Here is a 26,079-nt window from a genome sequence, read left to right as displayed (position 1 = left end):
TTTCTGCCAGAACCCCAGGCCAATAGAAGCTTCGGAGAACCTTTTCTTTTGTCTTTTCCACCCCTAGGTGTCCCCCCAATGGATGACTATGTGCGAGGTGTAATACTACGTTACGGAATGTCCGTGGTACCAACAATTGTTTAGTTGTAACTGATTTCCTTTTATCAACCCGATATACTAGGTCGTTCTCTACCTCGAAGTAGGGGTAAGCAAGTGACCTATCTGGTTGGCCAGGAGTACTATTCTGGTCCCGTATATTTCCCCTTGCTACCGCTAATGTGGGGTCCTCCCACTGGGCCTTCTTAAAACTCCCAGGACTGACCTCTAGGTCAGCGAGGGTCTTATCCGGTTCTGGGGTGGTAAGTGTCTGCTCAACATCTTGATTTGGGGTATTCCCTACCAAAGTAGTGATGGGGAAGGGAATTTTACAGCACTCCTCCTTTTCCCCCTTCTTATTTGGGCCCTCGTCAACCTCCATTTCTGAAAAAGGGAAAGGATTTGTTTCTTCTAATACTTCGTTATGGTCCGCTATTGAACTCTGGGCGCTATTCTGAGCGGGGGACCACATTTTTAGAAAATGGGGAAAGTCGGTCCCTATTAACACATCATGTGCCAGTTTGGGTACAATACCCACCTTGAAATCTAAAGAACCAAACTCTGTTTCAAAAAAAACATCAACAGTGGAATATTCATGATTATCCCCATGTATACAACAAATTGCCACTCTTTGTGAACTGTTTCCCTGTTTCTTCTTAATGGGCAAGAGGTATTCGGACACTAGTGTGACCATGCTCCCAGAGTCAAGAAGTGCCCGAACCCTCTTACCATTAACCTTTACAAATGCCCACAGATGGTTATTCAAGGGGTCCTCTGGGCTAGGGCCCATACATTGGGACAACAGCGAATAAGGTTCCACGCTGTTGCATTGCATGGGCTCATAATTTAGTGGGCAGATTTTTGCTGTGTGGCCCCTCTCATGACAATTTACACATTTAGGTACATAGTCTGTGTCCCACTTAGAGCCTTTTCCCGGCTCCCCATGTTGGCTATTGCCCTTAGTGTGCGAACCACTGTTGCTGGTGCTGTGTGAAGGTGGTCGCCGCTCTTCAGCGCCCCTTAACCCCGGTACCCTTTTACCGTCTCTGGAAGAGTCCTGGAACCTCGGGTAGTGGGGTTGCTCCACGACTGTGGGTTGCGGGTGCTCTTCTGCTGCATTGTACCTTTCTACGAGGGCCACAAGCTCATCCGCATTGTGGGGGTCACTCCGACTGACCCAACGGCGTAAGGCAGAGGGAAGTTTCCTCAAGAACTGGTCCATGACCAACCGTTCCACGATGTGGCTGGCTGAGTTGATCTCGGGTTGTAGCCACTTCCGGGCGAGGTGGATGAGGTCATACATCTGGCTTCGGGTGGCTTTATCCATCGTGAAGGACCATGCGTGAAACCTTTGGGCGCGAACAGCCGTGGTTACGCCGAGGCGGGCGAGGATCTCGAACTTCAATTTTGCATAGACGTTAGCTTCGGCTGGCTCTAGATCAAAGTAAGCCTTCTGGGGTTCGCCGCTTAGGAAGGGTGCGATTAGACCAGCCCACTCAGCTTCTGGCCATCCCTCTCTCTGTGCCGTGCGTTCAAACGTGAGAAGATAGGCTTCCACATCATCCGAGGGTCCCATCTTCTGAAGGTAGTGGCTTGCCCTGGTCATTTTCGGAACTGGGGCTGCCGCTGCCAGTGGAAGGTTACTGATAGTCCCCCTCAGGATCTCGAGTTCCTGCTGTAAGCCCTGAGCGAACCGCTGTTGCTCCTCTCTCAGCAAGCGGTTTGTCTCTTGCTGGTTTGCATTCGCGTTTTGCAGGGCTTCATTCGTCTGTTGCTGGTTTGCATTCGCCTGTTGCTGGTTGGCATTCGCCTGTTGCTGGTTGGCATTAATCTCTTGCTGGGCTATTAGCAGCTGTTGATGGGCTGCATTCGTCTGCTGCTGGTTTGCATTAGTTTCTTGCTGGGCTATTAACAGCTGTTGCTGGGTTTCATTCGCGTCTTTCTGGGCAGCGACATTGCGTACCAGCGCACCCACCACGTCTTCCATCTTGTTTGCAGAGGATGAAAAAAACTTTTTTTTTTTTTTTTCAAAGTTCTTCAACCCGCAGACCCCCTAGTGCTCTGCCCGCATTCTCCACCATATGTGACAAACGGCTTACTCCGGGGCTCCGTCGTTTGTCCGGGACTGTTTAGAACACGGTCTTTTAGGGTAGGTTAAATGATGAGGCGTCACGTACTGTTCCTTTAAACAGGCTATGCCTGGTTTATTCAGTCCCAGGCACTGAGACTGCCACAGTGCATACAACAGAAAACAGATCAAAACAAAAGCTGCTCACCTGAGCGATAACTTAACTTAGATATCCCTGACTCAGGGTTGGAAGTGGCTTTTCCACTTCCAACATCAAAACATGGTACTTTTGCAGTCTTACACAAATGAACAGAAAGATTGAACCTGTTTGGGGAAGAGGCTTCTCCCCTCTGTAGTTCAGCAGCCTTCCAGCCTCCTGGCTCTTGTGGGGAGACCAGAGCAAACAGGAAATCAGTCTTTCATACCTGATTCCTAATTAGCATGACAGGTGACAGAAATCAGGCAGCAGACAAACTCTGGTCTGGATCTCTCATCCCTCAGTTCCAGCGCTTGCCAAACTGTGGGATGGAGTGTATGTATTATAAGGCTGCACTCCCAGGCCAAACAGGATAGAAACTGTCTAGTATCCTGGGAGCCCTATATACGGAATTTATTACCATCCCCTGGTTTCTGTCACAAAGGGTAACTCATGGCCATTGTTTGACAACCAGCTGCTCCCACATCACAATCTCCACCTTTCCCATTCTGGGGTCATGTGATGACTGGGGTAAAAATCACATGACCTCAATCCCCCTCCTTCCATTCAAACAGCGAGCGTAGCTCACTGATAAGGGCTGTTATATAGTGCGGCCGCGTGCTGCGCTATGTGTGTGTGTATATGTATACATGTGTATGTATGTATATGTGTGTGTGTGTGTGTGTGTGTGTGTGTGTGTATGTATTTGTGTGTCTGCACAAATGTAATAAATATTTTATTTTTACCAGTATTTTTTTAATAAATAATAAATTACACATACATACACACATATAAATACACACACACACACACACACACACACACACACACACACACACACACACACACACACATATAAATACACATACATACACACACACACACACAGTACCATCACAGCATACACACAAAAAGCATGCGACACGTGCACGCGCCTTCGAACAGGCACGCGCGTGTACACGGCCGCACACACTATATAACAGCCCGTAGCCGTAATGCTCCTGGTGCTTATAGCGGTATCACTGACATCATCAGGTCACGTGGCAATAAGCGACCCTCCAGCGCTGACTCAGTGGAGCTAAACAGTTTTTATTTTTGCTGGTGGTTAAATGGTTAAAGCAAATTTGGCAGGGGGTTGGGGATTTTATAACTCTTGCATAACTGTTACTGTGGGTATTGATTGACATGTTTGGTCATGTGGGGAACTTGTGAATTAGAATCTCAGTGCAGTAATCCCGGAAGTATTATTTACACAATTAAGATGATGATAAGATATTATTAGGACTGTGACATATGTAGGGTCTGAGAGTGCTTTTCACAGGTCCTTTTTCTTCTTTTCCTAAAGCCTTTTCAAGTGAGTGGGCTATATAAGGTTTTTCTCAGTGCCATGAGGTGTCTCATAACTTATAACCGCTTAGTATAACTGCTTAGTAATAATGCTTAGTATAACCGCTTAGTATAACTGCTTAGTAATAATGCTTAGTATAACTGCTTAGTATAACTGCTTAGTAATAATGCTTAGTATAACCGCTTAGTATAACTGCTTAGTATAACCGCTTACTATAACTGCTTAGTAATAATGCTTAGTATAACCGCTTAGTATAACTGCTTAGTAATAATGCTTAGTATAACTGCTTAGTATAACTGCTTAGTAATAATGCTTAGTATAACTGCTTAGTATAACTGCTTAGTAATAATGCTTAGTATAACTGCTTAGTATAACTGCTTAGTAATAATGCTTAGTATAACTGCTTAGTATAACTGCTTAGTAATAATGCTTAGTATAACCGCTTAGTATAACTGCTTAGTAATAATGCTTAGTATAACCGCTTAGTATAACTGCTTAGTAATAATGCTTAGTATAACCGCTTAGTATAACTGCTTAGTAATAATGCTTAGTATAACCGCTTAGTATAACTGCTTAGTAATAATGCTTAGTATAACCGCTTAGTATAACTGCTTAGTAATAATGCTTAGTATAACTGCTTAGTAATAATGCTTAGTATAACTGCTTAGTATAACTGCTTAGTAATAATGCTTAGTATAACCGCTTAGTATAACTGCTTAGTAATAATGCTTAGTATAACTGCTTAGTATAACTGCTTAGTAATAATGCTTAGTATAACTGCTTAGTAATAATGCTTAGTATAACCGCTTAGTATAACTGCTTAGTAATAATGCTTAGTATAACTGCTTAGTAATAATGCTTAGTATAACCGCTTAGTATAACTGCTTAGTAATAATGCTTAGTATAACTGCTTAGTATAACTGCTTAGTAATAATGCTTAGTATAACCGCTTAGTATAACTGCTTAGTAATAATGCTTAGTATAACTGCTTAGTATAACCGCTTAGTATAACTGCTTAGTAATAATGCTTAGTATAACCGCTTAGTACAACTGCTTAGTAATAATGCTTAGTATAACCGCTTAGTATAACTGCTTAGTAATAATGCTTAGTATAACTGCTTAGTAATAATGCTTAGTATAACCGCTTAGTATAACTGCTTAGTAATAATGCTTAGTATAACCGCTTAGTATAACTGCTTAGTATAACCGCTTACTATAACTGCTTAGTAATAATGCTTAGTATAACCGCTTAGTATAACTGCTTAGTAATAATGCTTAGTATAACTGCTTAGTATAACTGCTTAGTAATAATGCTTAGTATAACTGCTTAGTATAACTGCTTAGTAATAATGCTTAGTATAACTGCTTAGTATAACTGCTTAGTAATAATGCTTAGTATAACCGCTTAGTATAACTGCTTAGTAATAATGCTTAGTATAACCGCTTAGTATAACTGCTTAGTAATAATGCTTAGTATAACCGCTTAGTATAACTGCTTAGTAATAATGCTTAGTATAACCGCTTAGTATAACTGCTTAGTAATAATGCTTAGTATAACCGCTTAGTATAACTGCTTAGTAATAATGCTTAGTATAACCGCTTAGTATAACTGCTTAGTAATAATGCTTAGTATAACTGCTTAGTAATAATGCTTAGTATAACTGCTTAGTATAACTGCTTAGTAATAATGCTTAGTATAACCGCTTAGTATAACTGCTTAGTAATTATGCTTAGTATAACTGCTTAGTATAACTGCTTAGTAATAATGCTTAGTATAACTGCTTAGTAATAATGCTTAGTATAACCGCTTAGTATAACTGCTTAGTAATAATGCTTAGTATAACTGCTTAGTAATAATGCTTAGTATAACCGCTTAGTATAACTGCTTAGTAATAATGCTTAGTATAACTGCTTAGTATAACTGCTTAGTAATAATGCTTAGTATAACCGCTTAGTATAACTGCTTAGTAATAATGCTTAGTATAACTGCTTAGTATAACCGCTTAGTATAACTGCTTAGTAATAATGCTTAGTATAACCGCTTAGTACAACTGCTTAGTAATAATGCTTAGTATAACCGCTTAGTATAACTGCTTAGTAATAATGCTTAGTATAACTGCTTAGTAATAATGCTTAGTATAACCGCTTAGTATAACTGCTTAGTAATAATGCTTAGTATAACCGCTTAGTAATAATGCTTAGTATAACCGCTTGGTAATAATGCTTAGTATAACCGCTTAGTAATAATGCTTAGTATAACCGCTTAGTATAACTGCTTAGTAATAATGCTTAGTAATAATGCTTAGTAATAATGCTTAGTATAACCGCTTAGTATAACTGCTTAGTAATAATGCTTAGTAATAATGCTTAGTATAACCGCTTAGTAATAATGCTTAGTATAACCGCTTAGTATAACTGCTTAGTAATAATGCTTAGTATAACTGCTTAGTATAACTGCTTAGTAATAATGCTTAGTATAACTGCTTAGTATAACTGCTTAGTATAACCGCTTAGTAATAATGCTTAGTATAACCGCTTAGTATAACTGCTTAGTAATAATGCTTAGTATAACCGCTTAGTAATAATGCTTAGTATAACCGCTTAGTAATAATGCTTAGTATAACCGCTTAGTAATAATGCTTAGTATAATCGCTTAGTAATAATGCTAAGTATAACCGCTTAGTATAACTGCTTAGTAATAATGCTTAGTATAACCGCTTAGTATAACTGCTTAGTAATAATGCTTAGTATAACTGCTTAGTAATAATGCTTAGTAATAATGCTTAGTATAACCGCTTAGTATAACTGCTTAGTAATAATGCTTAGTAATAATGCTTAGTATAACCGCTTAGTAATAATGCTTAGTATAACCGCTTAGTATAACTGCTTAGTAATAATGCTTAGTATAACTGCTTAGTATAACTGCTTAGTAATAATGCTTAGTATAACTGCTTAGTATAACTGCTTAGTATAACCGCTTAGTAATAATGCTTAGTATAACCGCTTAGTATAACTGCTTAGTAATAATGCTTAGTATAACCGCTTAGTAATAATGCTTAGTATAACCGCTTAGTAATAATGCTTAGTATAACCGCTTAGTAATAATGCTTAGTATAATCGCTTAGTAATAATGCTAAGTATAACCGCTTAGTATAACTGCTTAGTAATAATGCTTAGTATAACTGCTTAGTAATAATGCTTAGTATAACCGCCTAGTAATAATGCTTAGTATAACTGCTTAGTAATAATGCTTAGTATAACTGCTTAGTAATAATGCTTAGTATAACCGCTTAGTATAACTGCTTAGTAATAATGCTTAGTATAACTGCTTAGTATAACTGCTTAGTAATAATGCTTAGTATAACTGCTTAGTAATAATGCTTAGTATAACCGCTTAGTATAACTGCTTAGTAATAATGCTTAGTATAACTGCTTAGTAATAATGCTTAGTATAACCGCTTAGTATAACTGCTTAGTAATAATGCTTAGTATAACTGCTTAGTATAACTGCTTAGTAATAATGCTTAGTATAACCGCTTAGTATAACTGCTTAGTAATAATGCTTAGTATAACTGCTTAGTATAACCGCTTAGTATAACTGCTTAGTAATAATGCTTAGTATAACCGCTTAGTACAACTGCTTAGTAATAATGCTTAGTATAACCGCTTAGTATAACTGCTTAGTAATAATGCTTAGTATAACTGCTTAGTAATAATGCTTAGTATAACCGCTTAGTATAACTGCTTAGTAATAATGCTTAGTATAACCGCTTAGTAATAATGCTTAGTATAACCGCTTGGTAATAATGCTTAGTATAACCGCTTAGTAATAATGCTTAGTATAACCGCTTAGTATAACTGCTTAGTAATAATGCTTAGTAATAATGCTTAGTAATAATGCTTAGTATAACCGCTTAGTATAACTGCTTAGTAATAATGCTTAGTAATAATGCTTAGTATAACCGCTTAGTAATAATGCTTAGTATAACCGCTTAGTATAACTGCTTAGTAATAATGCTTAGTATAACTGCTTAGTATAACTGCTTAGTAATAATGCTTAGTATAACTGCTTAGTATAACTGCTTAGTATAACCGCTTAGTAATAATGCTTAGTATAACCGCTTAGTATAACTGCTTAGTAATAATGCTTAGTATAACCGCTTAGTAATAATGCTTAGTATAACCGCTTAGTAATAATGCTTAGTATAACCGCTTAGTAATAATGCTTAGTATAATCGCTTAGTAATAATGCTAAGTATAACCGCTTAGTATAACTGCTTAGTAATAATGCTTAGTATAACCGCTTAGTATAACTGCTTAGTAATAATGCTTAGTATAACTGCTTAGTAATAATGCTTAGTAATAATGCTTAGTATAACCGCTTAGTATAACTGCTTAGTAATAATGCTTAGTAATAATGCTTAGTATAACCGCTTAGTAATAATGCTTAGTATAACCGCTTAGTATAACTGCTTAGTAATAATGCTTAGTATAACTGCTTAGTATAACTGCTTAGTAATAATGCTTAGTATAACTGCTTAGTATAACTGCTTAGTATAACCGCTTAGTAATAATGCTTAGTATAACCGCTTAGTATAACTGCTTAGTAATAATGCTTAGTATAACCGCTTAGTAATAATGCTTAGTATAACCGCTTAGTAATAATGCTTAGTATAACCGCTTAGTAATAATGCTTAGTATAATCGCTTAGTAATAATGCTAAGTATAACCGCTTAGTATAACTGCTTAGTAATAATGCTTAGTATAACTGCTTAGTAATAATGCTTAGTATAACCGCCTAGTAATAATGCTTAGTATAACTGCTTAGTAATAATGCTTAGTATAACTGCTTAGTAATAATGCTTAGTATAACCGCTTAGTATAACTGCTTAGTAATAATGCTTAGTATAACTGCTTAGTAATAATGCTTAGTATAACCGCTTAGTATAACTGCTTAGTAATAATGCTTAGTATAACTGCTTAGTATAACCGCTTAGTATAACTGCTTAGTAATAATGCTTAGTATAACCGCTTAGTATAACTGCTTAGTAATAATGCTTAGTATAACCGCTTAGTATAACTGCTTAGTAATAATGCTTAGTATAACTGCTTAGTAATAATGCTTAGTATAACCGCTTAGTATAACTGCTTAGTAATAATGCTTAGTATAACCGCTTAGTAATAATGCTTAGTATAACCGCTTAGTAATAATGCTTAGTATAACCGCTTAGTAATAATGCTTAGTATAACCGCTTAGTATAACTGCTTAGTAATAATGCTTAGTAATAATGCTTAGTAATAATGCTTAGTATAACCGCTTAGTATAACTGCTTAGTAATAATGCTTAGTAATAATGCTTAGTATAACCGCTTAGTAATAATGCTTAGTATAACCGCTTAGTATAACTGCTTAGTAATAATGCTTAGTATAACTGCTTAGTATAACTGCTTAGTAATAATGCTTAGTATAACTGCTTAGTATAACTGCTTAGTATAACCGCTTAGTAATAATGCTTAGTATAACCGCTTAGTATAACTGCTTAGTAATAATGCTTAGTATAACCGCTTAGTAATAATGCTTAGTATAACCGCTTAGTAATAATGCTTAGTAATAATGCTTAGTATAATCGCTTAGTAATAATGCTAAGTATAACCGCTTAGTATAACTGCTTAGTAATAATGCTTAGTATAACCGCTTAGTATAACTGCTTAGTAATAATGCTTAGTATAACTGCTTAGTAATAATGCTTAGTAATAATGCTTAGTAATAATGCTTAGTATAACCGCTTAGTATAACTGCTTAGTAATAATGCTTAGTAATAATGCTTAGTATAACCGCTTAGTAATAATGCTTAGTATAACCGCTTAGTATAACTGCTTAGTAATAATGCTTAGTATAACTGCTTAGTATAACTGCTTAGTAATAATGCTTAGTATAACCTCTTAGTATAACTGCTTAGTAATAATGCTTAGTATAACCGCTTAGTAATAATGCTTAGTATAACCGCTTAGTAATAATGCTTAGTATAACCGCTTAGTAATAATGCTTAGTATAATCGCTTAGTAATAATGCTAAGTATAACCGCTTAGTATAACTGCTTAGTAATAATGCTTAGTATAACTGCTTAGTAATAATGCTTAGTATAACCGCTTAGTAATAATGCTTAGTATAACTGCTTAGTAATAATGCTTAGTATAACCGCTTAGTAATAATGTAGTCGTCAATAGTTGCCAACAATTTATTTTCCTATTGCTCTTGACAACGTCTCCGTTGGGGGCTGAAACGTTGAGGAGAGAGGAAGAGAGGGAGAGAGGGAGAGAGGGAGAGAGGGAGAGAGGGAGAGAGGGAGAGAGGGAGAGAGAGAGCTTGCACTTGCACTGCCCTAGCATCACAGAGTGAGACCCCCTGCAGCCCCCGCGCGTCAGGATGCACTTCCCTAGCATCACAGAGTGAGACCCCCTGCAGCCCCCGCGTGTCAGGATGCACTTCCCTAGCATCCCAGAGTGAGACCCCCTGCAGCCCCCGCGCGTCAGGATGCACTTCCCTAGCATCACAGAGTGAGACCCCCTGCAGCCCCCGCGCGTCAGGATGCACTTCCCTAGCATCACAGAGTGAGACCCCCTGCAGCCCCCGCGCGTCAGGATGCACTTCCCTAGCATCACAGAGTGAGACCCCCTGCAGCCCCCGCGCGTCAGGATGCACTTCCCTAGCATCACAGAGTGAGACCCCCTGCAGCCCCCGCGCGTCAGGATGCACTTCCCTAGCATCACAGAGTGAGACGCCCTGCAGCCCCCGCGCGTCAGGATGCACTTCCCTAGCATCACAGAGTGAGACGCCCCCTGCAGCCCCCGCGCGTCAGGACAAACTGAAACAAATGAACAGGATTCCTCAGGGATTTTTCATCATTAAAAAATGATTTATGTCTCACAAATGATTTATCGTTCAGAGTTTTAGAAGATGTTGGAAACGTGTAGATTTTTTTGGCGGCTTGTGATACCTTTTTTCCGGACTAACAACAGAATAATTCATAGATGAAATTAATCTATTATAATAATATTATTATCACCTATTTCTGTAGTCTAGTAAAATGGGGAGTGAAATACAATAACAATATTGTGAAATAAACATACTATAGGTAAGGACAGCTGTAGTGTAGGTATCCTCATGTATAGGTCTCTTCCTCATGTATACTGTATCAGTCATTCCTATAGGCAAGGACAGCTGTAGTGTAGGTCTCTTCCTCATGTATACTGTATCAGTCATTACTATAGAATTGAAATATATATGACACTCTTATTTTATTATTTTCATCGTTAAATGTAACTTGTAAGAGAATACAGGCATACCCCGGTTTAAGGACACTCACTTTAAGTACACTCGCGAGTAAAGACATATCGCCCAATAGGCAAATGGCAGCTCGCGCATGCGTCAGCACGTCCTGAACAGCAATACCGGCTCCCTACCTGTACCGAAGCTGTGCGCAAGCGGGGAGACTATAGAGCCTGTTACAAATGTGTTATTTACATCAGTTATGCACGTATATGATGATTGCAGTACAGTACATGCATCGATAAGTGGGGAAAAGGTAGTGCTTCTCTACATTAAATAGAACCCAAAAGACAAACTATACTACATTAACAAACAAACAAACAGAAAGAAGTGTCTTGGGGATTGTAACAGGGGAGTTATCCCTGTTCAGGTAATGTGCCTCTAATCCAGCAGTGTGGTGGTTAACTGCTGGTAGTCAATTAACAAACACCACCTGCCTGATTAGATTGCTTAGAAAAGCCTGTCTTTTGAGACAGGAAGAGAGATTGACCTTGACTCTCACAACTTGTGAGACTGACATGGGGACACTTGTCTTGAGCCCTGCCAGAAGAAACAGCAGAGCTGCTTTCAAGACACAGGGGAAACTTCTAAGCTGAAGCCTGATATTTCCTATGCACACAAGGGTGCGGTTCCAAGAGAGCAGAGAAGCTTCCCCTACAGCAGCCCTACAAACAGATAAGACTTTCATTTACAAGACTTTTTATATCTGTTCATTTCATGCTATATGTTTGGGGCTGGGAGATATGCTTATCTAAAGGGAGTGGTGGATTGCATAGTATTTCACTAGAAATACTCCCAAGTGAATTGAAGCTTTGTTTACCCTTTGTTTGGATGGTTTCCTGATGTTAAGGAAACGGGCGCAATAAAAGCATTATTTAATTTCACCATAACCAGTCTCCCTTGTATACCTCTGTGAGCGTCCGCCTACAGGGATAAAACAAATTATTATAAAAATAATAAGAAGATATCCCAAAATCAAAAATAGAGCTTCCAGTATCTGTACCGGCAAAATAGCCGAGAAAACATTTTAAGTTTAACTGTTCGTTGAGTGCACCTCCATTAGACGTCCGCAAAAAGTGTATCCAATACGCCTCCCGTCTGAGTAAAGCTGTATCCCTGTCTGTGGCACCTCTACGCCGTGGTACTGTCACAATTCTCATTATCCTCATCGCTGATACAGGGGGCTTGTGTTGTACGCAATGTTGTACAAGTACCGTGGGCTCTGTACCCTTCTTAATGACGCTCTTATGCTCTATAAAGCGCTGTTGTTTTGCCGACATATAGGAGCCCACATGGGCACTTAATAAAATATACAACATGTGTAGATCTACACGTGATCCTATGTTTTATTTTAATATTGTTACCAGTACGAGGATGACAAAAAGTATCTCCGGTGCAGAGACTATATATATATATATATATATATATATATATAGAGCGATTACAGCCTCTGTCATTCCCTGGCTTTCCCTGATGTGTATACTGATATTTCTTATCATCAGACCTTATCAATTTGTCGGAAAGATTTCTCCCCCTCGTGTACGCTAACATATTATTAATGTACATACAACACTTCTGATCTTAATAAGAGTAAATGTATAAGCCAGCTCCTTGAGAAAAGAGAACTCCTGCCCTGAAGAGCTTGCAATCAAATTAAAGTTGACATTAAAGGTAAAACTCTCCCCCTCCCCTCCCCCATCCACTGTGAATCACAACTGAAGGGATTAATGCAGAGGTCCTCAACTCCAGACCTCAAGACCCCCCAACAGGTCAGGTTTTCAGGATCTCAGCTTCAGCACAGGTGGCTCAAACAGTCCCTGTTGTTTCAGCACAGGTGGCTTAATCAGTGGCTCAGGACTGAGCCACTGATTGAGCCACCTGTGCTGAAGCTGGGATATCCTGAAAATCTGACCTGTTTGGGGGTCTTGAAGACACGAGTTGAGACCCCCCTGGATTAATGCAATAATACGCTGTACACACTCTGGCACGGAATATAAAGCGCCATCATTCTTTTTATGATGGATTATTACTGCCCTCTAGAGGAAGAAAGGATGCATGACACTCATGCAGCAAAGTCAACAAAATAGAAAGCTTCATGGTAGACATTGCTACAGCCTATAATCGCTGTGCAATGCAATTTCCTGGCAGCAAAGTGTTCAATGAGTATTAATATATTTATCAACACGTTTCTCGGGACTGTGTCAAGGTTTCACTCCATTGAAACACGCATTTTGATTAGGGTGCGTAGGGTCCCTGTGATTGTGCTTATCTTACATTTTCTACTACAGTATGTTTAATAAATAGAAAGGATAAAACTCTATTGAACAACACTTGGCTTATTTTCATAGTTTCCTGAAGAAGAGTGTGACATAGTTTACCTTAAGTGAGAGAGATCATTAACTGCATTTCCTCTATAATTGAGATGGACTTTTTTCGACACCCGCCTATACTGTAAGACACTGAAATTCTACGGATGACTTCCGTAAAAGATTTGGGCCCATATCTACTATGTGGCGCGACTCCCTACGACAACTTTCAGCACCAAGAGACAGGTTATTGCCCGTTTACTCTGTGTCCTCGGAAGCCAAAAGTGGTCTTATGGAATAGTACCGATAAATTCAAGTACAGTACATATCCTGGGTTGGTCGGAGCGTGCCTTCATTGAATTTATCCTGCACTTGCTAGATATTACCTCCAAATCAACCAAAAGTGTTAGCCAGAGTACAAAAAGATATGGACCCTAGTATTTCTGCTAAGCATTTTAGAAAGTCTTACATCCCCCCACCCTGTCCCCAATACTTCCTCTCTCACGTTGGTGTTCAATATCGCAGCTACTGCTGCTCTTGTTATTATTGCTCCAAAAATTACTATCCCACAAACAATATAAAGGCAAGCTTTGGTTTTCTCAAGAGTTAAGAATCTAGAGATCTACTCTGTGTTTGGCATAAAAGCAATGGGCTAAAGATAAAAGGCCCTCTAACCTTACCGATCTCAGACATATAAGGAAAAATTATTTCAAAGCCGTTATTAAGAACAAAAAAACATTATTTGGCCTCACAGATCAAAAACTCCAGTAATAATACGCAGGATTTATTCAAACTCCTCCACTCTTTGCTTGAGTCGGCCTGTTTAAACAAGACCTCAAGTCCTGTAGAAATTCCACCACATACTTTCCAACAGACTTTCTCCTCTAAAGTTTCAAAAATTCAGAATCAAATTTCAGCCACACAACTGTCCGATCACAAACCTGATATTTTCACAGTCGAACCGAATAAAACTAGGTGGAGCACCTTCCAATCTATCACTATGGACAATCTCCTTACCACGATCAGAGGGATCAAACCATCTGCTGTCCAGGGGACCCTTGCCCAGCCTGGCTAATAAAGGAAGCAGTGTTACATCTGGCCCCTTTCATTCTCGAAATTGCAAACCTCTCATTGTCTTCAGCCTTTTTACCAGTCTCACTAAATGAAACATTTATTACACCTCTCCATCCACTGAACACGGATAAGTACCGGCCCGTTTCTAATATTCAATTTCTGGCTAAAATCATTGAAAAACTAGACCTGAAACCGTTGGTGAACAGCCTAACCCGATTTAATTAGTTGGATTCCCACCAATCTGTGTATCGAAAAAATTACAGCCCTGAGACGCCCCTGATAGGTGTCACTGACTTCCTGCCCAGCCCTGAGAGCCCCCGATAGGTGTCACTGACTTCCTGCTCAGCCCTGAGACGCCCCCGATAGGTGTCACTGACTTCCTGCTCAGCACTGAGACGCCCCCGATAGGTGTCACTGACTTCCTGCTCAGCCCTGAGACGCCCCCGATAGGTGTCACTGACTTCCTGCTCAGCCCTGAGACGCCCCCGATAGGTGTCACTGACTTCCTGCTCAGCACTGAGACGCCCCCGATAGGTGTCACTGACTTCCTGCTCAGTCCTGAGAGCCCCCGATAGGTGTCACTGACTTCCTGCTCAGCCCTGAGAGCCCCCGATAGGTGTCACTGACTTCCTGCTCAGCCCTGAGAGCCCCCGATAGGTGTCACTGACTTCCTGCTCAGCCCTGAGACGCCCCCGATAGGTGTCACTGACTTCCTGCCCAGCACTGAGAGCCCCCGATAGGTGTCACTGACTTCCTGCTCAGCACTGAGACGCCCCCGATACATGTCACTGACTTCCTGCTCAGCCCTGAAACGCCCGATAGGTGTCACTGACTTCCTGCTCAGCCCTGAAACGCCCGATAGGTGTCACCGACTTCCTGCTCAGCCCTGAGACGCCCCCGATACGTGTCACTGACTTCCTGCTCAGCCCTGAAACGCCCCTGATAGGTGTCACTGACTTCCTGCTCAGCACTGAGACGCCCCTGATAGGTGTCACTGACTTCCTGCTCAGCACTGAGACGCCCCCGATAGGTGTCACTGACTTCCTGCTCAGCACTGAGACGCCCCCGATAGGTGTCACTGACTTCCTGCTCAGCCCTGAGACGCCCCTGATAGGTGTCACTGACTTCCTGCCCAGCACCGAGACGCCCCCGATAGGTGTCACTGACTTCCTGCTCAGTCCTGAGACGCCCCTGATAGGTGTCACTGACTTCCTGCTCAGCACTGAGACGCCCCTGATAGGTGTCACTGACTTCCTGCTCAACCCTGAGACGCCCCCGATAGGTGTCACTGACTTCCTGCTCAGCCCTGAGACGCCCCCGATAGGTGTCACTGACTTCCTGCTCAGCACTGAGACGCCTCCGATAGGTGTCACTGACTTCCTGCTCAGCCCTGAGACGCCCCCGATAGGTGTCACTGACTTCCTGCTCAGCCCTGAGACGCCCCCGATAGGTGTCACTGACTTCCTGCTCAACCCTGAGACGCCCCCGATAGGTGTCACTGACTTCCTGCTCAGCCCTGAGAGCCCCCGATAGGTGTCACTGACTTCCTGCTCAGCCCTGAGAGCCCCCGATAGGTGTCACTGACTTCCTGCTCAGCCCTGAGACGCCCCCGATAGGTGTCACTGACTTCCTGCTCAGCCCTGAGACGCCCCCGATACGTGTCACTGACTTCCTACTCAGCACTGAGATGCCCCCCGATAGGTGTCACTGACTTCCTGCTCAGCCCTGAGACGCCCCCGATAGGTGTCACTGACTTCCTGCCCAGCACCGAGACGCCTCCGATAGGTGTCACTGACTTCCTGCCCAGTCCTGAGACGCCCCCGATAGGTGTCACTGACTTCCTGCTCAGCACTGAGACACCCCCGATACGTGTCACTGACTTCCTGCTCAGCCCTGAGAGCCCCCGATACGTGTCACTGACTTCCTGCTCAGCCCTGAGAGCCCCCGATAGGTGTCACTGACTTCCTGCTCAGCACTGAGACGCCCCCGATAGGTGTCACTGACTTCCTGCTCAGCACTGAGACGCCCCCGATAGGTGTCACTGACTTCCTGCTCAGTCCTGAGACGCCCCTGATAGGTGTCACTGACTTCCTGCTCAGCACTGAGACGCCCCTGATAGGTGTCACTGACTTCCTGCTCAGCCCTGAGACGCCCCCGATAGGTGTCACTGACTTCCTGCTCAGTCCTGAGACGCCCCCGATAGGTGTCACTGACTTCCTGCTCAGCCCTGAGAGCCCCCGATAGGTGTCACTGACTTCCTGCTCAGCACCGAGACGCCCCCGATAGGTGTCACTGACTTCCTGCTCAGCCCTGAGAGCCCCCGATAGGTGTCACTGACTTCCTGCTCAGCACCGAGACGCCGCCGATAGGTGTCACTGACTTCCTGCTCAGCCCTGAGAGCCCCCGATAGGTGTCACTGACTTCCTGCTCAGCCCTGAGACGCCCCCGATACATGTCACTGACTTCCTGCCCAGCACCGAGACGCCCCCGATAGGTGTCACTGACTTCCTGCTCAGCACTGAGACACCCCCGATACGTGTCACTGACTTCCTGCTCAGCACTGAGACACCCCCGATACGTGTCACTGACTTCCTGCTCAGCACTGAGACGCCCCCGATAGGTGTCACTGACTTCCTGCTCAGTCCTGAGACGCCCCCGATACGTGTCACTGACTTCCTGCTCAGCACTGAGACGCCCCCGATAGGTGTCACTGACTTCCTGCTCAACACTTGAGACAAGGGGGCGCCGCTGCTCTGATCCTTCTCGATCTGAGCGTGGCTTTCCATACAAATCGATCACACTTCTGCTGACCAGACTTGAATCGGATGTTGGGTTGAGAGGTAAAGTGCTAGACTGGTTCCAGTCCTCTCTTAGTGACCGTAGTCAGAAAATCACCCTCAAAGTGAATTCTTCAAACACAATCCCGCTGATTTGTGGTGTCCCTCAGGGATCTATAGTCCAATATAGGTGCACTCACAATACCAGGTAACAAACCGCCAAGGGTGCACCGCAACAATCGTCCCGCTGGATGTGGAGCCACAAATAGATCAATAATAGAGACTCCACTGGTCTTCCAAAGATTATAACATTTCTTGCACAAGCATCGATCGCCGCTCTCGATACCTCACTCGTAAAGGGTACAGAGGACAGTTCAATAACAGTCCACAGACCAAAGCAAAGGCTGTGGACTGTTATTGGACTTTCCTCTGTACCTTTTATGGAGTGAGGTTCACTCGTATTCAACATCCTTGGTAATGATGTACCAGGTCTTAAAAAATACCGGGTATCCGAAAAAATAAACATTATATGGCAGGGTAGGTTTGGGGGGCAGCGGAAGAGGAGGAGAGGAGACGGCGGCGGAGGGAGAGGAGAAGGACGTCAGCCGGCGGCGGAGGGAGTGCAGGACGGCAGCCGGTGCCGGCGGAAAAAGAGGACCTATTGAGCGGAGCAGGAGTGGCACAGGAGGACGGCTGGGGAGGAGCACGCCCCAGAGGCCTGACCCGAATGTTTTCTCCTCTGACTTCCGGTGCCTGCCGCTGCTACAGCGCGCTCCTCCCCGGCCGACCTCCTGTGCCACTCCTGCTCCGCTCACATGATCCCCTTCTTCCGCTGCCACCGATTGCCATCCTTCTCTCCATTCACCACCGCCTGCTGTCCTCCTTCTCTTGCTGGCTGACGTCCTCCTCTCCCTCTGCCACCGGCACATGTCCTCCTGGAACATTGGAAGTCCCCATACCACCTACCCTGCTACCGCCACCCTAATCAGAGGTCAGCAGCGGGAAACACGTACGCCACTCGGGGGGACCGGGTGCGGGTGGTGCTGAGGTAACCCATGTCACTACATCACAATTACATGAATTTTGCTTTAAAGAACTGGTATTTTGTGCGTGTGATACTCACCGTTACAATAATATACACAATGTTTAACCTAATACACTATGAGTTGTGCGCTTGTTCGTTTTCTGTTTCCTATAAAGGTTTTATTAGAAAACGTACAGTATGCATTGTATTCTGTGCTCTTGTAGCCATATATTGCAACAGACAATATATGGTATTAGAGTGTTATTAAAGCTGCAGTTCAGTCTTTTTTTTATTTTTTTTAATTAATTTTTTTACTTTAATAGTTTCATGTGGGCAATTTCTAATTACCTAAAAAAACGCATAGCTGCCGGTCAATTCGTTCTCCGTCTATTGATCAGCAAAGTTTGGCGACATCTTTAAATATGGGGAATGTAAATCGTTGCTATAGGAACAAGCATGCTTGTTAAAATAGGTCTACAAGAAAATTGGTCTTTCAAAGTTGTTTTTTTTTTTTTAAAACAGAAAATGCTAAAAGTATTTTTTCTTACTACAGAACTGATTTATTAAAAAAAAACACACATGCAGGATATTGGCTGAACTGCAGCTTTAAATAAAGCATATTTACTTATTACCTACTTTTAGTGGATTTCAGCTAAAGTCCATAAAGCTTTTCTGTACTAGCGGCTTTGTTGGCTGCACAGAATAACTTGCACGGACTTCACCTAAAGATTGTGCAATTTCTTCATTTATATCCACAAGATATTAGGTAGCTGTCATTTAAACGTCCCACCCTGGGAAAACATTATGTTTCCTGCTTCCTCGTGGCACGGAAAGAAGACATCGGCCTTACCTGACTTATGAACGCTGCGCAGACACGAAAGGGACGCGTTTAACCGTCCGCATTCTTCACTGCTGCCTCCAAACTTCCCCAGCGCTTCACACACCTGCTCGTCGTTCATGTCCAGCAGCTTTTCCAAGGTCAGCTGCCCGGGGTCAATTTCCTGAAATAAAGATGTTATTTCATAAGTCACCCAGTGATAGATCTCCTCATATCCGTTCATCAACCCACTCTGAAATCATTTTACCCCACTGGTGTCAGCTAGTCAAACCTAAGGCTGTCTCACACTTTAATCTGGTCTGTAACTGTTACATACGCCCATAATATATATTTTCTTTAACTGTGCATGCAATGTCTTGTATATAATGTATACCCTGCTCATTTATGTAACTGTATTTGTAACCATGTATTATTTCTCTTAACTCTGTGCCCAGGACATACGTGAAAACGAGAGGTAACTCTCAATGTATTACTTCCTGGTAACACATTTTATAAATAAATAAATAGTGACATGGGAAACCCACATCGGACCCTAGCTGATGTCCCACTGAGAGGGTCTCACCATCATTTTACGCGTGTCCGTTAAGAAGTCAGTTCTGAGCCGGCAATCATCTTGACTACCTACATATGTCGCCTGGGTAACTATACGCGCTGCCGGGGAGGACGCAGAATTCTGACCGCAGCATCACCCGGCAGCGCGAAATCTCTCAGTGGCGGGTCCCATTCGGGAAGAGCGGACATCCCACTGTCAGCCGCTGCTTTCACGGTCCCCAGAGCAGCAGCGTTCTGCATTTCTTCACGTGACTTCGGGGACCGCGAGACTAGCTACCTCTGTAAGTACTGTATATGCGTAAGATTGTTGAATATAGCTCAACAGCAGATGCACGGAGTTGCCCAGAGAATAGAGATGTGAGAAACGTAAAAAAATGCTAATTTTAACAGTTTTCTTTACAAAATTTTATTCTTGGCGTACCAACTCGCAGAACTTTTAAGGACTTCAAATTTAACCAAAATTGCACATTTCCACCATCAATTCGCAGAAAGAGTTGCAAAGTTATCTCCCATCCAGACCCCGAAAGAGGGATTTCTCTCCCCCTCTCTCCACCCATCTCTATTTCATGGTCTGGGTGGGAGTCAGCTTATTAAACAAAGTTGAAATGCTTAGCAAATTGTTTTTTGATGGATTTGCTTCTTTTCCGCAAATAAAAAAAAAGCCACATTCTGCATGGCGCAGCGAGCTCGGGGAAAGCTGCGCAGATCTTTTGAGTTGGCCACCTGCGTGAGACACACACTGTGAACCTAACATATGAACTAATAAAATTAACCCGTGAGAGATGGGGTTCTGCAATGTATTAACCCTTCGGTTGCCGGAGGCATCAGCGGGCACCAGAGTGCCACAGCCCGTCCGGCAAACCCTGATCACGGCGTCTCTTAACCAGGAAATGGAAGAGGAGAGGTCCTCATCTACCACTTCCCGGCAGCACCGACTGCGTCCGGAGCTCAGAGCGCGATCTCCCCTAGAACGCAAACTTGCCGTAGCCACTAACAACATGGCTCGCCTGGAGTGACAGACCCCGCAGTCGCTACATCTTGGGACACCCAAAGGGTTAAAACCCCCTCAGCAGCGCAGAGGTTAAATGCGAGCAATATTGTGCGAGGCGGAAAAACACGCAGATCTGACTATTAGAAGAAAATAAGACCTTAGGGAAGTCTATGCCTGGCTCTTACAATCGGGGGGGGGGGGGGGGTACAGCAACTGGAGGAGCCTCAGGCTGGAATAAAAAAGCAAAGATGTCTCCCAGAGGCCTAATACCATGACAGCGCGCTGGTGAATAATTAACAGATGCGTAATTAACCGCTCCAGAGGGAAACACAAACACTTCGTTCTCCTGTTAAGTACTGGAGAGTTGGCGAAGGAAGCTTTTCCCATAACATACTGTACATAAACCATCCTGGGAGATTAAGGCAATAAGATTGTTTGAGCCTGTTTACTGCCAGAGTTGCTTGCAAAGCTTCGAGAACAATGAGACACAGCAAGGTACAGTAATTAATAAAGGAATAACCAAATCTTGCACCATCTGTCTACGTTCACACGCATCCCATTTGTAACAATGTATTGGGTTTCTTACATGCCACTGTGTGTGTAGTGCTGCTAAATGTAGCAGAGTGCCAGAGAAGGAGAAGGGAAGACGGGAGGTTTCTACTCAGACAAGCATCAGATTGAGAAATGTAACAGTATTTCTACAGTGATCAGATCAAATTAATTAGAATGCTGAAAAGAAGGAGGCAGCCGGGGCTGGAAGGGTAACATACATGTATCTCTACATGCAAGCTTTAGGCTACATACATGTATCTCTACATGCAAGCTTTAGGCTACATACATGTATCTCTACATGCAAGCTTTAGGCTACATACATGTATCTCTACATGCAAGCTTTAGGCTACATACATGTATCTCTACACGGACATATATAGAGGGGAATAATGTCATGTGTTGGTTATATCAAAGCAAAGGAAGTCGTTTTAAGCAAATACAAAACAATAAGCACCTGGATGCATTAGCAGGGGTTACCTGGCTGGTCAGTCTGATAAATAATTAAACTCATCCATTCTCCCATTAACCCTTTACTCTCTCTACTTGCCCAAGTTGTACAGAAAAAAGAAGGTGCTTTAAAAAGCCAGTATAACCAGTATAACCAGTATAGCCAGTATAACCAGCCTCCCACTGATGAGACCCAAAAGGTCAAAACAGCTGTCTGTGAGTAGGGTTACTGGCTCTGCACCTAACCCAGGCTGTGCTGAAAAGCTGTGTAATGCAGCAGGCATAAGCTTATAGGGGTCCATGTCAAAATGGATTTGAAGCAAAAGGTGACACTGTGTGCTCATTTGCATGTTATTTCCCAGAATCCCTTGCTGCAGTGGAAGCACTGTATGCTGGGCGATAATGGTGAAAGGTGGGGTTGCACACCTGTCTGAGACATGTGAATGTGCTCACAAGTGAGATTTTCATTTGTCGATGGTTGTTGTAAACGCCTGGACTGGCTGCGATGTCCACTTAGCCACCCCACACGATAAGACGGTTCAGGCTTTCAGAAAGGGTTTTTACAGCTGCAGGTTGTGATATTGTTAAATGGACGAACAAGAGAGCTCTCTGTAGATGTACACGTGTTAAGTCTCAACTCCACTGCTGTCTTGGGTGCAGATTAGGGGTTAAACCGAACATCAGAAGAAGGGGCTTGTAAAACTGCGTAAGCTTGTATACAGCAGCAGTTAACCCGACTTGGAAAAATCCGGGCACCTAAAATGTAAGATCTGGCGCCCAGGCGTTCTTTCCCCAGGAGAAGCGTTTGTGCGTTTGCGCGGGGCAATGGAGATGCTGTATATGCTGTCGCTGCTTACCTGACCTGTCAGTGACTGTCGCAGCCGGCAAAATCACGCCCTAGGATACTGGGCACTCACACTCGCCAATTTGTTTTTGATGGGGCAGGCGGCTCCTAAGGTGACATCAGCACCCAGGGTGAGAAACAATAAGTTAGAGTTTTTGTCCTAAATTTCAATGGCTGCTAAATCTATTATACAGATTGGAGCGCCGGCTAACGCGTTATATGTGAAGTGCTTTCACTTTACTGCAAATCCAATCTACATTGCGGTATTGAACAGGGTTAGTAAACCCTTCATTTGCCAGCACTGATGGCCCTGCACAACTTAAGAGGTTATATAACCATGGAATTTACGTGGAACTGTTACATCTCAGAACCCTTACGATTGCTTTACTACAGTGGCTCTTATCAGCTCTCGCACCGAAGCAAAATCTCAAGAGCTAATGGGAAGAGCGGTGGCAGCGTGGGGGGCAGTGCGGGGGGCAGCGTGGGGGGCAGCGTGGGGGGCAGCGCGGGGGCAGCGCGGGGGGCAGCGTGGGGGGCAGCGCGGGGGGCAGCGTTATGGTGATAACTACACGTTCCTGGACAATGGCGACAGATAGCTCATTGGAAGATACCTAATTAAAACCCCAACCAGGGAATTTACATGGAAAAAACATCATCTATGCATACAGCTTCTGTATATAGTGCACAAAACAGCTATATGTAATAGAGTGACAAAGCTTTGAATGCAACAGCGTTAATTCTGGTAAACTCAGTACAAGAGACAAAGTGTAACCAATAACCCTTCCCAAAGCAGCAATCCCCCCCCCCCCCCCCCCGCCCCCCACCCCCTCCCCGAAGCTGAACTGTGCAATTTCCACCTTCCTGGCCCCCTGGCTCCGTCTGAGATAATTACCGGTGACTTTGCCGGGTTTAAAACTTCCTCTGGTGGAAGCAAAATAGTGGTCAAATCTCACAGGTCAAGAGGGCAATAGAAGACCCACAATGCTTCCTATTGAACGTCTATTTAAATCCCCAGCAAGATCGCCGCTAACTACCCCGCTAACTACCCAGCTAACTACACAGCTAACTACGCCGCTAACTATGCCGCTAACTACCCCGCTAACTACACAGCTAACTACGCCGCTAACTATACCGCTAACTACACAGCTAACTACACAGCTAACTACGCCGCTAACTACGCCGCTAACTACCCCGCTAACTACACAGCTAACTACGCCGCTAACTATACCGCTAACTACACAGCTAACTACACAGCTAACTACGCCGCTAACTACGCCGCTAACTATACCTCTAACTACGCCGCTAACTATACCGCTAACTACACAGCTAGCTACGCCGCTAACTACGCCGCTAACTACGCCGCTAACTATACCGCTAACTACGCCGCTAACTACGCCGCTAACTACACAGCTAACTACGCCGCTAACTATACCGCTAACTACACAGCTAACTACGCCGCTAACTACGCCGCTAACTACGCCGCTAACTACGCCGCTAACTACACAGCTAACTACCCCGCTAACTACACAGCTAACTACGCCGCTAACTATACCGCTAACTACGCCGCTAACTACACAGCTAACTACGCCGCTAACTACACAGCTAACTACGCCGCTAACTATACCGCTAACTACGCCGCTAACTACACAGCTAACTACGCCGCTAACTACACAGCTAACTACGCCGCTAACTACACAGCTAACTACGCAGCTAACTACACAGCTAACTACGCCGCTAACTACACAGCTAACTACGCCGCTAACTACGCCACTAACTACGCCGCTAACTACACAGCTAACTACACCGCTAACTACACAGCTAACTACGCCGCTAACTACACAGCTAACTACGCCGCTAACTACACAGCTAACTACGCCGCTAACTACACAGCTAACTACGCCGCTAACTACGCCACTAACTACGCCGCTAACTATACCGCTAACTACACGGCTAAGATTCTTGTCAACTGGGGTGTTCCTGAAGCTGAAATAACGGGGCTCGGCTTTGGAGAACCCCTCGCTAACTAACATTTTGTGGGATTGCAGTTTTACATCCGAAGTGTTATACAGAGTCACATTTCTGGTGCACCTACAAAGGGGAGAGGGGGAGAAATGAACAACTATTTAATTGTTACAAATTGGTAAAGTAAGATAATAAAAAAAATTCCCCGGGTGTGTGTATGCAGCCGAGGCTGAAATTTGTGCATTCAAGATGAACGCTTTAACCACTACACCACACAATCTCCCCGGGTCCATTTATTCACTGCCTGATAAAATAGCCAATGCTTTGGCCATTGTCGGACATTTACTTGAATCTGGATATTACTGAAATGTTGGTTGTCCTGTCCTGCGCTGCCTTCCAATATTACGCCGCGTATAACCCCCCACTGAGATAGTTGTCCTACAAGAACGCGGCTCTAACAAAAGGATAACTATGTGTCTCGGGAGGATTCTTGTATGGTGTCACGTTACAAAGTCCTCCAAACATACAAGTTTCACGGCCAACAAATCCGCAGAGAAGAGCAAAGTCAGGGCAAGCCAAGGAGGTGATGCCATTGGTAGGCCCTCATGGACGATCACCACAATATGCCCTGTGTACGGTGTATAAGTAAATACCGAGATATAATAAATAGAGATGAGTGGAAAAACAACTGAGTTACTGGACCTGGGAAAACACAACCTTTCGGGCCCAACTGGACCTTCTTTAACCCACACAATGACAGCGTGGGGAACTGCAAATATAGGTGATGTACAGTATGGCCTGCCTCCCTTTAGACTATAGAAGGACAGGAACAAAAAGGGGTGGAAATAACATTTTGGACTTTAGACTCGTTGCAGGTATTGAAAACATTATCCCTACTTCCCATTGCTTGCACTTTAAAGATGGAGCGGCTCATTGTGTATTTTCAATCAAATATTACTGGATTGAACCAAACTGAGGCAAGAATGTGATATGCGTAAGACAGCAGCAAGGACTTTTCTCTGAGGTCTTCTCCTGGACTTCAAGCTTCGTGACAAGTGAGGCAGCAGAAACCGCATTCTCAACCGATGGGCTGTGGCTGAAAGAACCGAGTGTAACAGACCCGAGAAGCGCAACGCGAGACGCAGAAATCCCAGCCTATATCTTCTCCGCAGTGAATTTCAGAAAAAACGAATTTCCCACTCACACTAAGTAATATAAAGAAATGTTAAGATCTTACTTCTCCTCTACAAAGCTTTCAGTAACTAGGATGCTGCCTACACACCAGTGTGACCTTTACAAACCTTATCTGCCTACACATTGTCAGACGCATTACAAACTTCAGGGATTAATAGAACACGATTGGACTCACGGACACTTGGAACACGACGCCCCCGCATGCAAGAATATATGTAAGAATACCAGACAGTTCCTATCAGGCATTTTCTGTCACAGCTTAACCCATTCAAAGCCAAGACTCGTATCCTCGCAGCACTGAAGTGTGCAGCTTGCCAATAAGCAATCTTTCATTTTTATCCCTCGGAGAGATAATATCCGTAGGAGCCTAACTCCCAATATATTCCCATCCCGCTCTGCATCTCATTTCTAATCATGTGCACAAAGGTCTCCCGGTGTAAATGGCTTTCTGGGGGGGAAAACATGTTTTACGACAGCTCTT

The 26,079-nt window shown here is 43.4% G+C and overlaps 1 protein-coding gene across 3 annotated transcripts in view; it reads right to left on the bottom strand.

Moving 5' to 3' along the window:
• The window catches only part of KSR2 (kinase suppressor of ras 2), a 329,003-nt gene that overhangs the window by 227,813 nt on the left and 75,111 nt on the right, over positions 1-26,079 (bottom strand). For 2 of the 3 annotated variants that reach the window (XM_075568096.1, XM_075568097.1), the window contains exon 3: positions 19,069-19,219. In XM_075568096.1, coding sequence (XP_075424211.1) covers positions 19,069-19,219 — 151 coding nt within the window. Of the gene's footprint in view, positions 1-19,068; positions 19,220-22,455; positions 22,553-26,079 lie in introns of those variants that run through there. The other variant, XM_075568098.1, reaches the window with a different exon arrangement.

The sequence above is a fragment of the Ascaphus truei genome, chromosome 13 (genome assembly GCF_040206685.1).
Source record: "Ascaphus truei isolate aAscTru1 chromosome 13, aAscTru1.hap1, whole genome shotgun sequence".
NCBI lineage: Eukaryota > Metazoa > Chordata > Amphibia > Anura > Ascaphidae > Ascaphus > Ascaphus truei.
The sequence above is the reverse complement of the archived record's forward strand: the minus strand, read 5'-3'. Positions and strand labels throughout refer to the sequence as shown.